Genomic DNA, 14,556 nt, shown 5'->3' on the forward strand with positions numbered 1-14,556 from the left:
CCTGGGCAACAGAACGAGACTCTGTCTTAAAAAAAAAAAAAAAGGTGTGGGGGGGTACTAAACTGAGTCTAAATAGCCAAGAAACTCAGTGCAAAGACAGTAGTGTTCAGACTTGTTGCTAACTTAACATGTCATCAGGGATTTGATAAAGTGTGAAGAGTAAAGCATAAAGGATCTCTGTGGTTACTATACCTGTTTGATGACTATGGCCCATGGTGATGAAGAGGTTTGACCTTATTTCACTGGGACCTCTATAACTATGACACATTGTAACATAATTTCTACAGTGGTCACATATAATTATATCAATCCTTTATTCACTGCACCTTCATTACTAAGAAGTATGCTTAAGGGTAGCATTCATGAACTACAACAGACAGCTTGGAAATAAACGAAGACCCAAATGAGAACAAACAGAGCCTATTAAATCAGGCCACACCATAGTAAGGGAGTCATTCACAATCTCTTGCACTCAGCAGAGCTTGAAAGGTAAGTAGAGGTGTAGAAAGCTTGATAGCAGATGAAAGGTAAAGTATTAGGTATGCCGTGATTGGAGGGTATTGCCATGAGGAGTGAGTGTGTGTCTGTGTTGGAAGGGGGTTATTTAGAAGGTTGACAGACTATGTGATTAGCTAGTGATGCATTTGCTGTCTCCAGTTGGTCCTAAGTTGAGCACGTGGGCAACAATTAAGAAAGCTGTCAGTTCTTAATCATTGTCTTGGCCATTTTAAGTCAGTTGTTATGTAGGTTGTTGTTTGGCTTCCTGGCCTGGTTGCTAGACATGGTATGCTGACTTGGAGTGGTTACTGTAAATACCACATTGGATTTCTGAATGGGTTGCTGTAAATTATGGGTCAGAGTTCAATTTTTATATTTGATGTAGCCATTGTCCATTTATATAGCAAATTTCTCACACCTAAATAAGGAACTAACTATCCACATTAGTGAGATTTCTTATTTTTTAACTGGTTATGTTGAAAATTAGTTTAATATTTATTAATTAATTTTCCACATCCCTTTTAAAGATTTTTTGTTTTCATTTTTGTTTTGCCAGACCTTCAGTTGGGCAAACTTAATTTTTGCTTTTTTTTTTTTTTTTTTGTAAACTGGTTGGCAAAAAACTAAATTCTAACACTCTGGCCAAAAAATAGCCCTTTCCTTTCCTGAATATAACGAGAATGGATTTTAATTCTTGGTCTTTTCTTTTGGTCTTCCTCGTGATCCGCCCACCTCGGCCTCCCAAAGTGCTGGGATTACAGGTGTTAGAGTGATAAATGTGAATGTGACAGCACACGTTCCCTATTCACTTTTACCTTTCTAGCAATCTTTTAAAATATAGTCCTTACCTGTTCCTCCAAGCTGTTAATGCATGTCTTCAAGTTTGAGAATCACCTTTTGTAAACTAAACCCTGAATGTGTCCAAAGTTGCCATATGACCACAGGCTCTCAGATCTCTTTCTCTTGCTCCAACTCCACTGAGATTTTAACTTTTTTTGTCCAGATATAATTCTCTAGAACAATTTCCAGCTCCTTGTTTGAATAACTGCATAATCATCATTCATAGCTTTGGCAGTAAACATTTCACAAGGGTTTTTAAGAGATAACTTCAACTCCCTATGCAAACACTGTTGATGCAATTTTAGGTGAAATGATAAAATCACTTTCCAAGAAAGATGTAAGATCATGGACATGCAAACCTGTATCTCAGGGTAAGATGCCCTCTTTGCACATATGTTTTCACTGTTTGAAGGGCACATAATTTCCTGGCAGGAAATGCAATTTTCATACTTGGCTCTTCTGTTTTAATAGATTTCTGATTCTTGAAATAAATAGGCAGCTGTGGTGACGAGCCCCTGGAGTCCCTGCTACTTGGGAGGCTGAATCCAGGAGATTCCTTGAGCTGAGGAGTTCAAACGCAGTGAAGGCCATATAACGAGACCACCTCTTACCCTGTCTCTTAAATAAATAAATAGAAAACATCACATATATAAATGAGTATTATATGAATAAAAATGTTGCTTGCCATGTTGGAACACAATGACCAATTATTCAGAAAGGGAATGTAAACCAAAAATAAAATTCTAAGTCCCCCAACTAACTGATAGACCCTCCCCTCAGCCAAGGGCATTTCAAAATTAACCTGAAAAACTAATTCAGGCCATGATGGGAAGGAGGTTGGACATGTCTTATTCTTATTTTTCAGACAGAGTCTTGCTCTGTCACCTAGGCTAGAGTGCAGTGGCATGATCTTGGCTCACTGCATCCTCTGCTTCCTGAGTTCAAGCACTTCTCCTGCCTCAGCCTCCCAAGTAGCTGTGATTACAGGTGCATGCCATCACACCAGGCTGCTCCCAAACTCCTGACTTGAAGTGATCCACCCACCTTGGCCTCCCAAAATGCTGGGATTACATGTGTGAGCCACTGTGCTGGGCCAGACATTCTATATTATACCCTCCTCCCACTGGAATTCAGGCACAGCTGACCAGCATTAACATTAAAACAGAAATCTTAAGCTCTCTCTGTGGACTTTTTATAGCAGTAAGACACCAAATTCCAGTCTGATTCTAGTTTTTCATCACATGACAGATAGGAGGCCCTGAAAGAAAAAAGCTGGAGGCGCCTGGAGGAGGCTTAAGAAATGCAGTTCTAGGGCTCCTAAGTAGGTGGGGGTTTTGCTGACTCTTAAACGGCAAGTATCCAGATTCAGAGGCCCTGAAAGAAATTGAAGTATTTTACCCCAAAATACATTTCTTTGAAATATTTTGAAAAGGCCTTACAAAGCTGTTCCTTGTGGGGAAAATCTACATTCTGTAGAAAATCTTCTTTCCAGGTCTTTTCTGTGTCCCAGGAGAGAATTAACAATTCTGGCACCTTTTTAGGTCTAATAAAAGCTCTGAGGCCTTATCATAAGGCCTTATGCTAAGGCTACCTGGAGGCTTCATCTGCATGATATAACCTTGGTCTTCACAACCCCTTATCTTAACCCAGACAATTATTTCTAATGATTCCAGGTCTTTAGATGAAAGCTCTTTCAACAGATTGCCAATCAGAAAATCTTTGAACCCACCTGACCTGGAAAGTCCTGCTCCCTGCCTTCCAGTTGTTCCGGCTTTCCAGAGGGAGCCAATGTATATTTTACATGTGTTAATTGACGTCTTATGTCGTCCTAAACTGTTAAAACCAAGCAGCTGTAGATGGGCCACCTCGGGCACATGTTCTCAGGATGTCTTGGAGCTGCGTCATGGGCCATTAGCCACTTCTTATTTGGCTCAGAATAAAGCTCTTCAAATATTTTACAAAGTTCCACCCGTTTCGTCGACAGAAAGATATACCTCCTTCAACTCCCCATCACATCTTGTGTGGGTCTTTCTTGTCCCCCAACAGAGCACACCAAAGATCAAAAAACAGTCTCCAGAGCTTCAGTATGTGTGTACTTGACAAGCGCAAAAGGGCTGACCGCCGTGAATGGAGGACCAGTTCATTACGGTCAGCCATGTCCCTTCTGATGTTCTTCCTTTGGGAGCTTGCTGTGCTTCATAGAATCTGAAACGACAGTGAAATATTTCTCAGACTCGTTCTAGATTACCTTCTGGGGAAATCTGGATACTTGCCGTTTAAGAGTCAGCAAAGCACCCCCCCCCGCCACGTACTTAAGAGCCCCGGAACTGCATTTCTCAAGGATCCCCCAGGCGCTCCCCGCTTTTTTCCGTAAGGTCAGCGCACCTTACATTATGAGGTGGGGCAGGCAGCAGCGTAGGAACTACATTGCCCAGAAGACACTGCGGGCGGCACAGGCAGCGAGTGTAGCCAATGACGATCTAGCAGAGAGACCCCCCCCCCCCGTCCTTGTGAGAGCTCAATGGTGTGGGCGGGACTTCCGGCGGCGGCGTACTGTTTCTGTTAGCTTGGCATCGTTGAGTTCTGTTCGCTGATTTATGGTGTCCCAGAGGTCTGGGTCGGGACTGAGGTGACAGAGCGGAAAAACGCGAGAAGCGGTGTTCCTTCTACACAGTGGCCAGAGTGAGGATCGGCTGAGTAGGCTGCAGGTGCTGCTGCCTCCGTCAGCGTCCAGGTGACCGCCGTTCCCACCTGGGTCTTCCCTGGCTGGACTGCAGGAGGCCGCGCCGGTGAACCTGACCGAGGTACGTGCCGCGTCCCAGGCCTCCCCGCCCAACCTCCCCTCCGCCAGTGCTTTAGTCCCAAGGAGGGCCCTGCAGGTTAGGCCTTTGTGCCTCAAAGAGAGGGGCTGGGACCGCGGTGCGATGAGGCGGGGGAGCTCGTCAGAGACCGACACGTCTCTGGGGGTTGGAGGCGCTGCAGAACGGGCGGCCCTGGGGAGCCCGATCGTCTTTGTTTCCGGGGAGCAGAGGGTGAGGCGGAGTCTCCCCTGGAAGGGCGGTGGAGCCACAGAAAGCCGTAGAGGGCTGTGCAGGGAGGGCGAATGGGAGGGTCACGCCCAGAATTAGAAGTTAACGTTGGGGAACGGGGGCAGGGGGACCGCCGGGGAGACCCCTTGAGTTATTTTAGGGCGGTGCCAGAGGGGTTGCAGTAGAGAGGAGATGGGATGAGATTCTGGATGGATCTCAGAGATCGAGTCAACAGGATTTCCTGCTGCATCAAACAGCTGTGAGGGAAAGTCGGTAGTGAAGGGTATATTCCATGGTTTTGTTTTGGCCTGAAAAGCTGAAAGAATGGAATTAGACAGATCAGCTTAAGGAGCAGGTTTCAGACAGAAGATGCTGGTTTGGATTTTGGGCAACATCACATGGGTAGGTGGACCTAAGTTGCAAAGGTCTGGGAAGGCCTGGTTCTTGAAATGAGTTAGAAGTTGTGCACTTGAGGAGAATTGGCCTGTGGATCAGATTGAGAAGGAAGAATCATAACGTTGTTTTTTCATATGGGCTGAGAGAGGGAAGGGCTCAGATTTGGAGGAAAGACCATGGTAGGGAGGATATCTGTGATACTCCCTACAGAAGGAAGCAGATACGGGCTAAGAGTTTGGTCTGTTTCTGTTGAAAAACAGGCCTGGATGGATAAGGAGTTGCCCTGAAATGTACAGACTGAGGCATGAGATATTGTAGTCACTCCACTCTCTAACTCAGCCAGCCCCAAGGGCCACTCTTTGGGAAACAAGATAAGGCCATGGAGCAACTGGGTCCAAAACTGGGCAGGGCTTTCTCACATGCTCCACGACAGTTAAGGACCTCCAGCAAGCTCCCGTTATAGCATTAAATGGCAGACGGACCTGTTTGGTCAACTGTCGAGTAATTGCCTGCTCAGCTCCATCCTACAACTCATTAACTTAGGGATGTAAAAACGCGTGATTGATTTAAACACTAATAAACTATGTCGATCTTAAATAACCAAGCAGGTCAGAATCTAGTTTAAAGACAGTTTATTCAAGTTCAAATGTTGATGATAGCCATCTGGCAGCATAGATTCAAGTTGTCCTGAATGTACACTTTAATTAGCAGCAGTTATAAGTTTTTTTTTTTTTTAAAGCAGTTTCTGAGTTGTTTACCAATAACTTATATTAAAATAACATACATTTTTATTGGCTATGCATTGTTCTTTACATTATAGATTACAGAAACATGAAGATAATAGGTGAGACAGCTAGTCAGGAACAAAACATCTTTAAACAGTTGTCCTCAGGCATAGGTTCAGGGGTGTGACTGACATCTCATATTCTTGTCTCTGAGCCTCACACATTTTGTGTAGGTCAGACAGCTCTGGGCTTTTTTTTTTTTTTTAATTCTCAGCCAATATACTAAATGTGTACATACAGGTCATTGGAAATAAATGTAATCAATAATTTAAATATATTAAAATATTTATTAATTGTTAGAAGGTTAATTTACCTGAAACTCTGCTTATAGTACAAAGCTTTATATATATCACATTTCCTTAAAACATTAAGGAGTGGGGAAAAATACTTAAATTTTCAAAACCCTTCTATCTCATTTGTGCTAAAAACATGTACAAAACCATTAATCCTATAGAAATTGCTTATACATAGTGTGCATTACTTATGCTTCTTGTCAATATGAGCCCTATGAAATGGGAACTCTTTTAATCTCCATTACACATAAGGACATTGAGGCTTAGGGAAGGTTAGTCCTTGTCCAAAGACACAGAGCTGCTAAGAGGCAACACTGAACTCAGGACTTGCTGTAGCTTCAGATCACTTTGCTCCAGTACAGGGCAAAGGTGGTTGTACAGCCTAGCCTGTAGGATGCTGCAGTACTGTGCTGATACTCATGGCTTGCCTCTTCTTACAGGGTCCATGGCAGTGGCAGCAATGCATAAGGACCCTGCACAGGTAAGTCAAGGGTTTCTCAGGCTCTCTCCCCCAGCCCCTCACCACTTATCACTCTGATATTTTAGGCTTGCTGATACAGGGAAAGGTGGTGTCCTGAAACTTCATGTTTTTCCCTTCCTTGGGTCTGAAGACTGTAGTTCCACCACAACCAAGGGTCAGAACTCAGTCCCTGGTTATACAGAGTGGTCCTAGTTCCAACAACTGATGGTATAAGATGGGGCAGGGCATCCAGGCACAGGATATAGGATATTCAAATGCTTACTGGTAAGACTTAGCTGGGATGTTTAGTGAACTGAAAATTCATGTTCTATCTGGTTGTAATAGAGAGTATGGCAGCAGGGCAGGAGGTTGAGGCATGCAGGGATCAGGCATGGAATGGCAGTCTAAGGTTCTGGCCTTTCATCTGAGGGTGGTAGTAGCTAGGGAAGGTTTGAAGGGAAAAAAAGAGATGACCTGACCCAGATGTTAGTGGCTCCCTCTGCCTGCAGAATGGAAGACCATGTGACGGTGAGGGTGGAGCCAGGGATACCTGGTTGATTGGCCTGCAACAGTCCAGGTGGAGGTTGTTGGTGACTGAAGGAGAGTGGCAGTGGTGGAAGTTGGAGCAGCGGGTGGCTTCTGTATGTGTTTGACCTAGAACTGCCTGTATTGCATAATGGAGAGAGCAAGGAAGCTTGGGAGCTGAGATGGAAAGAGGGGGTCAGGAATGGCCCCATAGTTTTGGCCTTGTTTGGAAGGATGGATGTTCCAGCAACTGAGATGTAAGTTCTGTAGTGGGGGAGTGTTTACATAGTAGAGCATATGAGGAGCCAAGTTTTGGCCAAGTCAAAAATGTTCCAGTACAGGCAGAGTGGATCACACCTGTAATCCCAGCACTTTGGGAGGCAGAGGTGGGAAGATAGCTGGAGGCGAGCCTGGGCAACATAGGGAGACCCTGTCTCTACAAATAATAATACATAGCTGGGTGTGGTGGCGTCTGCCTGTGGTCTCAGCTGATCGGCTTGCTGAGGCAGGAGGGTCGCCTGAGCCTGGGAGGTAAAGGCTGCAATGAGCCATGATTGGGCCCCTGCACTCCAGCCTGGGCAACAAAGTAAGACCCTGTCTCCAAAAAACCAAGCTGAAACAAAAAATACATTAAAAATGTTTCAGAGACTCAGAGTGGAGGTGCCAGCCTGGCAGTTGTGCACACAGGCCTGAAGTTCAGTGTAGGCGTTCAGGATGGAGACATCCACTACATGACAGATGAACTGTTGTGAAACTGGGTCAGACTTAGGAATCAATGGTGTTAGTGGGAAGGAAGGAGAAGGAACACACTGACGACTGCGTCTCTCCATCGGGCACCTGGATGGTGTTGGTGGGTGTCACAAAGAGAGATGAGAGAGTGGATCGACTGAGGGTGTTATGCTGGGGGTGGCCTGTGGAGTATAAGAAGGGCTTTTGAGAGGAGAGTGGCCATGAGAAGGATGGTGAGACATCTCCACAAACTTGCCAGGGTTCCGTAGTGAGTCTTGGTTGGCCCTGGGTAGTTTTCCTGTTAACTGTGAGACTACTTTAGGGGAAGATGGGATCATTGAGGAGCATTGCTAGGCCTGGGGTGGGGATAGCATTGAGGAGGTCAGTGTGTCTGGACTTTGGATTAGGATTAGGGGAATAGGGAAGGTTATGACTGCTTGTGGGACAGCATGTACAGTGCAAAAGGGAGAGACAGCCAAGATCTGGAACTCAGAGGGGTTATGCAAGAACTGTGAGGTTGTTTGTCACTTGCGTTTGGGGGACTGAGGTTAAAGCAGGAGACAGGACTGGGAGGGGAGACCTTCAGAACAGGGCTTGGTGCTGCCCCAGGCACCAGGGAACATTACATTCTGGGCAGCCCAGGGGCAAATATGGTTCTGGTTGCATTTGTCATGCATTGCAGGACTCCATCTACAGAGTGTCATGTTGGTAGACCGTGGAAAGGCTCCTGGTCGGGCCAGGGTTGCTGTTAGTATTGCAAGAGTGGAGGAGTCAGATACATGAGAGAGGTACTGTCCAAAGTGAGACCTGACGATGAGGGGAGCGTGGATGGATGGTCCTAGCCCTGGCAAGGAGCACCTGAGGGAGAAGGCTGAGTCTGAGTTTGGGTGTCTGGGAAGCAAGATCTGGAGAACCCAGGGAAACAGGGTGACAAAAGAAGGTAGGTCTGGCCGGGCACCATGGCTCACACCTGTAATCCCAGCGCTTTGGGATCATGAGGTCAGGAGTTTGAGACCAGCTGACCAACATGGTGTATTTTTGGTCTCTACTAAAAATACAAAAATTAGCCAGTCATGGTGGTGGGCACCTGTAATCCCATCTACTCAGGAGGCCGAGGCAGGAGAATTGCTTGAACCCAGGAGAGAGAGGTTGCAGGGAGCTGAGATCGCGCTACTGCACTCCAGCCTCGACAACAGAGCGAGACTCCATCTCAAGAAAAGAAAAGAAGGTACGGCCCCCTGTGCTAGGCTTTGATGATGATGCTGGCGCCTCCTCCCACCCATCTTTGTGCTGTGCCAGACTCAGCGATCAATAGCAGTGGGGGCAAGAGCAGGTGTCGATGCTACCAGGATGTGGTGTCTCTTCCTCCTCGGGAAGTGGGTGGAGGCTAAGCAGGGGATGGATGCGTGTGGATGCTGGGGAAGCACTGAAGATTCTGAAGAGGGAAGTGTATCGATGATTGGCCCACTGGATTTTAATTTTTGGAAAAGCTTGAGTGATGACAGAGAGGCTAATGACATTGAAATAATTTTTGTTACTTTCATTTCCTTAGTGCTGGGGTAGTGCCATGCTGCGCCAGGCCACAGGAAATACTAGATCTGGTCAGGAGGGAGATGCACGATTGAAGGGAAAGCATACATCAGAGACTGTATTGGGGTTTCGGGAGGAAAGGCACGCAGGGCGGGATGAGGAGCTTAAAACTCCATGGTTTGCATAAGTCTGGCAGCCTTAGGGCTTAGAGATTATCTCTTACTGTGTGGTGACAGAACTTGTGTTGATTAGGATAGGAGAAGAGATCACGTATGAGCATTATTAGATAGGCAGTTCAGCATATGGGATCTGGATTGCGAGGTAAAAACATTGACTGTCAGTTTGCCCTCTAATTCTTAGATTTCAAGTAGATAAATACAGATCTAAGGAAACACAAAATAAGAGGTTGCTCATGGACTGAAGTGTCATAATTTTGGCAGGATTGTATGGTCTTTGAGGATGTGGCCATACATTTCTCCCAGGAAGAATGGGGGATCCTTAATGATGCTCAGAGACACCTGCACAGCAATGTGATGTTGGAGAACTTTGCGCTTTTGTCATCAGTAGGTAAGGGCTTCATACCTACTCTGGTGTCTTGTGCTGGGTGCTGTTTTTTTTACTCTTTTCCATGACAACTGTGTCTTTCTCACACCAGATTGTGGGTGCTATTTCCTCTCCTGGTTTCCTGGCAAATGTGATGGGGCAGCCAGTGCTAGGCTGCATGTACTGCACCACCTCTCTGTAAGCAGCCACAGCTTCTGTTGCTCTGTAACTTAACAAGAGAAGACTGAGAAGTCAGAAATCTTCAGGTTTCTTTAAGATATCCTCATGGCTGTGCCTGTCCCTGGTTTGATTACACTGTCCAAATGCATGAAACCTCTGCCCAAGGGTTTCCCTGTTTCCCTGGTTGGCATACTGGGAAACACTGTCTACTAGGAATTTCAGGCACCTTCCTGGTCCCCACTTGTGAGGATTGTGAAGTTATTTCTACAGGACTCTCTAGTGGATATTCTGGTAATTTTAGAGTGCAGCATGCCCTGGGTTTATTGCTCTATGTGCATGTTGTCCCCTCCCTTTCCTTGCCTCTCCCCTAACGACTTGTGCCACAGCTAGATAGTTGCTCACCTCGAGCAAGGGGGAGGTCCCTGGGTGCCTGACAGAGTGGATAGCCCTCTATTAATGGCAAGAGACACTCAGAAGGACTTGGCCCCGGTGGGTGAAAGCTGGGAAACGATGTGATATCAGGGCTGGGTTCAAATCACGTTGAGAACTTATCTTGTGACCACTATTGTTTGATGCAGGGCCACTGGCCACCCCTCACTCTTCCTTTCGGTCCCTGTTGTTATTTTCACTCTGACTTCCAACCCCTGGCTCCCACGTCTGACCCCTCCTCTCCAGCCTTCCCCTCTCCACCGCTCTCTTCCACTTCTCCCTTTGCAGTGCGGTCTAATGTATGACCCGTACTTTAGGTGTTAGGAGGTTTGTATGTGTCTTTCAGTAGTTCTGGTACACTCACTCTCGTGCAATTAGATCTCTCTCTGGATCTCGACACAACAGTCATGGCCTGTTGAAAGCTATTTGTAGAGGCGTAAGTTGGAGACCCCCCCCGCCCTCCCTGCGTGTACTTCTCCCGTGTGTCCTTACCACCAGGGTTCCCCCATTACACACGCTTGACAGGCCCACCCCTGAACACTGCACCCTCCTCTCCCTGGCCTTACTTCCTTGCCTGTGACCAGTGCTGTGCCCTCATTTGTGTGTGTGTCTCACAGACATTTGTTATGGGGCTGCCTGCTCCCTCCAGGGTTAACACACACTTCACCAGTATTTCTGTTCTTACAGGTTGTTGGCATGGAGCCAAGGATAAGGAGGCACCTTCCAAGCAATGTGTTTCTGTAAGAGTGTTACAGGTCACAACTCCAAAGCCAGCTTTGTCTACCCTGGAGGCCCAGCCCTGCAAGACATGTAGCTCACTTCTGAAGGACATTCTGCACCTGGCTGAGCACAATGGAACACACCCTGAGCAAGGGCTGTACACGTGTGCAGCAGAGCATTACCTGCACCAAAAGGAGCAGGTTAGAGAGAAACTCACCAAAAGTGATGAGTGGAGGCCTTCATTTGTGAACAGCAGTGTTCACACGGCAGAGAGGAACTTCACCTGCACACAGAGTGGCAAGGATTTTACTGCCAGTTCAGACCCTCTCCAGCAACAGATCTTAAACAGTGGGTGGAAGCTGTACAGGGATACTCAGGATGGGGAAGCCTTTCAAGATGAACAGAATGATTACAACTCCAGCCAAGGTGGGAAAGACTTTTGCCACCAACATAAGCTGTTTGAGCACCAAAAAACCCATACTGGGGAGAGGCCTTATGAGTTCAGTGAATGTGGGGAACTGTTTAGGTACAATTCCAACCTTATTAAGTATCAGCAAAATCATGCTGGAGAAAGGCCTTATGAATGCACTGAATATGGAAAGACCTTTATTAGAAAGCCCAACCTAGATCAGCAGCAGAAAATTCATACTCAAGTCTTTCTTTCAAAAAGGTCTGACCCTCTTGAACATCAGGAGATTTGCAGTAAACCAACACCTTATGAATGCACCCAATGTGGGAAAGCTTTCCTTACACGGGCTTATCTGGTTGGTCACCAGAAAATCCATACTGGAGAACAGCCCTATGAATGCAACAAGTGTGGGAAATTTTTTATGTATAACTCTACACTCATTAGACATCAGGAAGTTCACAATGGGGAAAGGCATTATGAGTGTAGTGAATGTGGGAAATTGTTTATGGACAGCTTCACACTCAGTCGTCATCAGAGAGTTCATACTGGAGAAGGGCCTTTTGAATGCAGCATATGTGGAAAATTCTTTAGTCACCACTCCACACTCAATAGGCATCAAAGAGTTCATACTGGCAAAAGGCCTTATAAGTGTAGCAAATATGGGAAAGGCTTTAGCCTCAAACATGTTGTTCAGCACCTGAAAATTCACACTGGAGAAAGGCCTTATGAGTGCACTGAATGTGAGAAAGCCTTTGTTAGAAAGTCCCACCTAGTTCGGCACCAGAAAATCCACACTGAAGCATTTTCAAAAAGAAATGACCTCATTCAACACAAGAGGATCAACATCAGGCCAAGGCCTTATGCGTGTAGTGAATGTGGGAAGGCCTTCCTTACACAAGCTCATCTAAATAGTCACCAGAAAATCCATACTGGAAAATGGCCTTATGAATGCAATGAATGTGGGAAATTCTTTATGGACAACTATAAACTTATTATTCATCAGAGAATTCACACTGGAGAAAAGCCTTATAAATGTAGCAAATGTGGGAAATTCTTTAGATATCGCTGTACACTGAGTAGACATCAGAAAATTCACACTGGAGAAAGACCTTATGAGTGCAGTGAATGTGGGAAACTATTTATGGACAGCTACAAACTTATTATTCATCAGAGAATTCACACTGGAGAAAAGCCTTATAAATGTAGCAAATGTGGGAAATTCTTTAGATATCACTGTACACTGAGTAGACATCAGAAAATTCACACTGGAGAAAGACCTTATGAGTGCAGTAAATGTGGGAAATTATTAAGGGATAGCTACAAACTCAATATTCATCAGAGAGTTCACACTGGAGAAAAGCCTTATGAATGCAGCAACTGTGGGAAGTTCCTTGGATACCGTTCTACATTAATTAAACATTATAAAATTTGCACTGGGGAGAAGCCTCATGAGTGCAGTACATGTGGGGAATTGTTTAGGACCAAATCAAGCCTTATTATACATCAGCAGTCTCACACTGGAGAAAGTCCTTTTAAGTTAAGGGAATGTGGGAAAGACTTCAGCAACAAATGTAATACTGGTCAGCACCAAAAAAATCACAATGGAGAAAGGTTTTATGAGTGTGGTGAATGCAACAAAGTGTTTAAATACAACTCCAGCCTCATTAAACATCAGAGAATTCACAGTGGAGAAAGGCCTTAGTGCAGTGAATGCAGGGAAGTCTTTAACCAAAACTGTCACTTCATTAAGCACCAAAAAGTTCATATCAGATAAAGAACCTATTAATATATGTAAATTTAATGTTGAGAGTTTAGACAAATCTGCGAGGATTTCCTGCTGGGAACTACGTTAAGAACATTTATAATTGTGGCAAAATGCAGGTAACTTAAAATCTACCATCTCAACCCATATTTAAATGTACTGTTCATTAGTGTTAAGTCATTCACATTATTGTCAATTAATATCCAGAAGTTTTCTCAACTTAAACTAAAACATTAAACCCTTTAACCAGGGGTCCGCAACCCCCAGGCTGCAGACTGGTACCAGCTCCAGACTGGCCTGGTTGCAGACTGTTAGGAACCAGGCCAGCATTACCACCTGAGCTCTACCTCCTGTCAGATCAGTAGCAGCATTAGATTTTCATAGGAGCACAAACCCTATTGTGAACTGTTCATGTGAGGGGTTTAGGTTGTGTGCTCCTTATGAGAATCTAATGCCTGATGATCTGAGTTGGAACAGTTTTATCCTGAAACTATCCTCCCCCTCCTCTGTCCCTGGTCTGTGGAAAAATTGGCTTCCATGAAACCAGTTTCTGGTGCCACAAAGGTTGGGGACCGCTGCTTTAAACCACTCCTCATTCCCTACTCCACCCACCCCCTGACAACCACTATGGTATGAATTTTACTACTGTAAATACTTCGTATGAGAAAACTTAAGTTTTAGACTTCTGTGACTTATTTTGTGGCTTATTTCCCTTAATGTCTTCAGGGTTTATCCATGTTGTGGCATAACTTACAATTTTCATCTTTTTTAAAGGCCGAATAAAATCCCATTGTAGTCATGCATTGCTTAACAGGAGGAGTATATTCTGAGTAATTTACCTTAAGGGATTTTGTTATTCTGTGAACAAAGAGTGTACTTACACAAACCTAGAGGGTACAGCCTATTACACAGCTAGGCTGTATGATATGGCCCATTGCTCCTAGGCTGCAAACCTTAACAGCATGTTACTGTATTGATTATTGTTCCCTGATTGAAACACATCAGGGAGTGAGTTGTGAGTGAATGTAAAGCTGTTGGACATTCCTGTACCCTGTTGTAGACTTTATAAACATTGTACACTGAGGCTACTCTAAATTAATTTTTTCTTTAGTAATAAATTAACCTTAGTCTACTGTAACTTTTTTACTTCGTACACTTTGCAATTTTATTTATTTTTCTTTTTTCTTTTTTACTCCTTCTGAGAAATTAACCTGTACTGTAAACTTTGCAATTTTAAACTTTTTCACTCTCATAATACTTATCTTAAAACACAAAGACATACAGCCTGTATAGAAATACTCCTTTATATTCTTCTATAAGCTTTTTCTATTTAATTTTTTTTTAAACTAAGACACACATTAGTCGAGGCCTGCACCGGGTCAGGATCGTTAATAACACCGTCTTTCACCTCCACATCTTGTCCCACTA

The 14,556-nt window shown here is 44.8% G+C and overlaps 1 protein-coding gene and 1 long non-coding RNA gene across 15 annotated transcripts in view; one reads left to right on the forward strand and one right to left on the reverse strand.

Moving 5' to 3' along the window:
* Nucleotides 1-2,514: 2,514 nt before the first annotated feature.
* Nucleotides 2,515-3,719, reverse strand: LOC105731409 (uncharacterized). The gene is made up of 2 exons (XR_001110715.2): nt 3,651-3,719; nt 2,515-3,543 (listed from the first exon to the last, which is right to left on the reverse strand). It is a non-coding gene; the product is annotated as an uncharacterized LOC105731409 (long non-coding RNA).
* Nucleotides 3,720-3,894: 175 nt separating this feature from the next.
* ZNF749 (zinc finger protein 749) overlaps nt 3,895-14,556 on the forward strand; it is a 66,087-nt gene continuing 55,425 nt past the window's right edge. For 9 of the 14 annotated variants that reach the window (XM_064367371.1, XM_064367374.1, XM_064367372.1 and 6 more), the window contains exons 1-5: nt 4,584-4,769; nt 6,282-6,322; nt 8,663-8,783; nt 9,526-9,652; nt 10,925-13,247. In XM_064367371.1, the coding sequence (XP_064223441.1) occupies nt 4,737-4,769; nt 6,282-6,322; nt 8,663-8,783; nt 9,526-9,652; nt 10,925-13,068 (2,466 nt within the window). In that variant the 5' untranslated portion in view covers nt 4,584-4,736 and the 3' untranslated portion in view covers nt 13,069-13,247. Of the gene's footprint in view, nt 4,143-4,583; nt 4,770-6,281; nt 6,323-8,662; nt 8,784-9,525; nt 9,653-10,924; nt 14,267-14,556 lie in introns of those variants that run through there. The other 5 variants (XM_064367385.1, XM_064367376.1, XM_064367383.1 and 2 more) reach the window with 5 other exon arrangements.

This window comes from Aotus nancymaae, unplaced genomic scaffold (assembly GCF_030222135.1).
Source record: "Aotus nancymaae isolate 86718 unplaced genomic scaffold, 86718_ANA_hifiasm-v0.15.2.pri h1tg000069l, whole genome shotgun sequence".
In the NCBI taxonomy this organism is placed as follows: Eukaryota; Metazoa; Chordata; class Mammalia; order Primates; family Aotidae; genus Aotus; species Aotus nancymaae.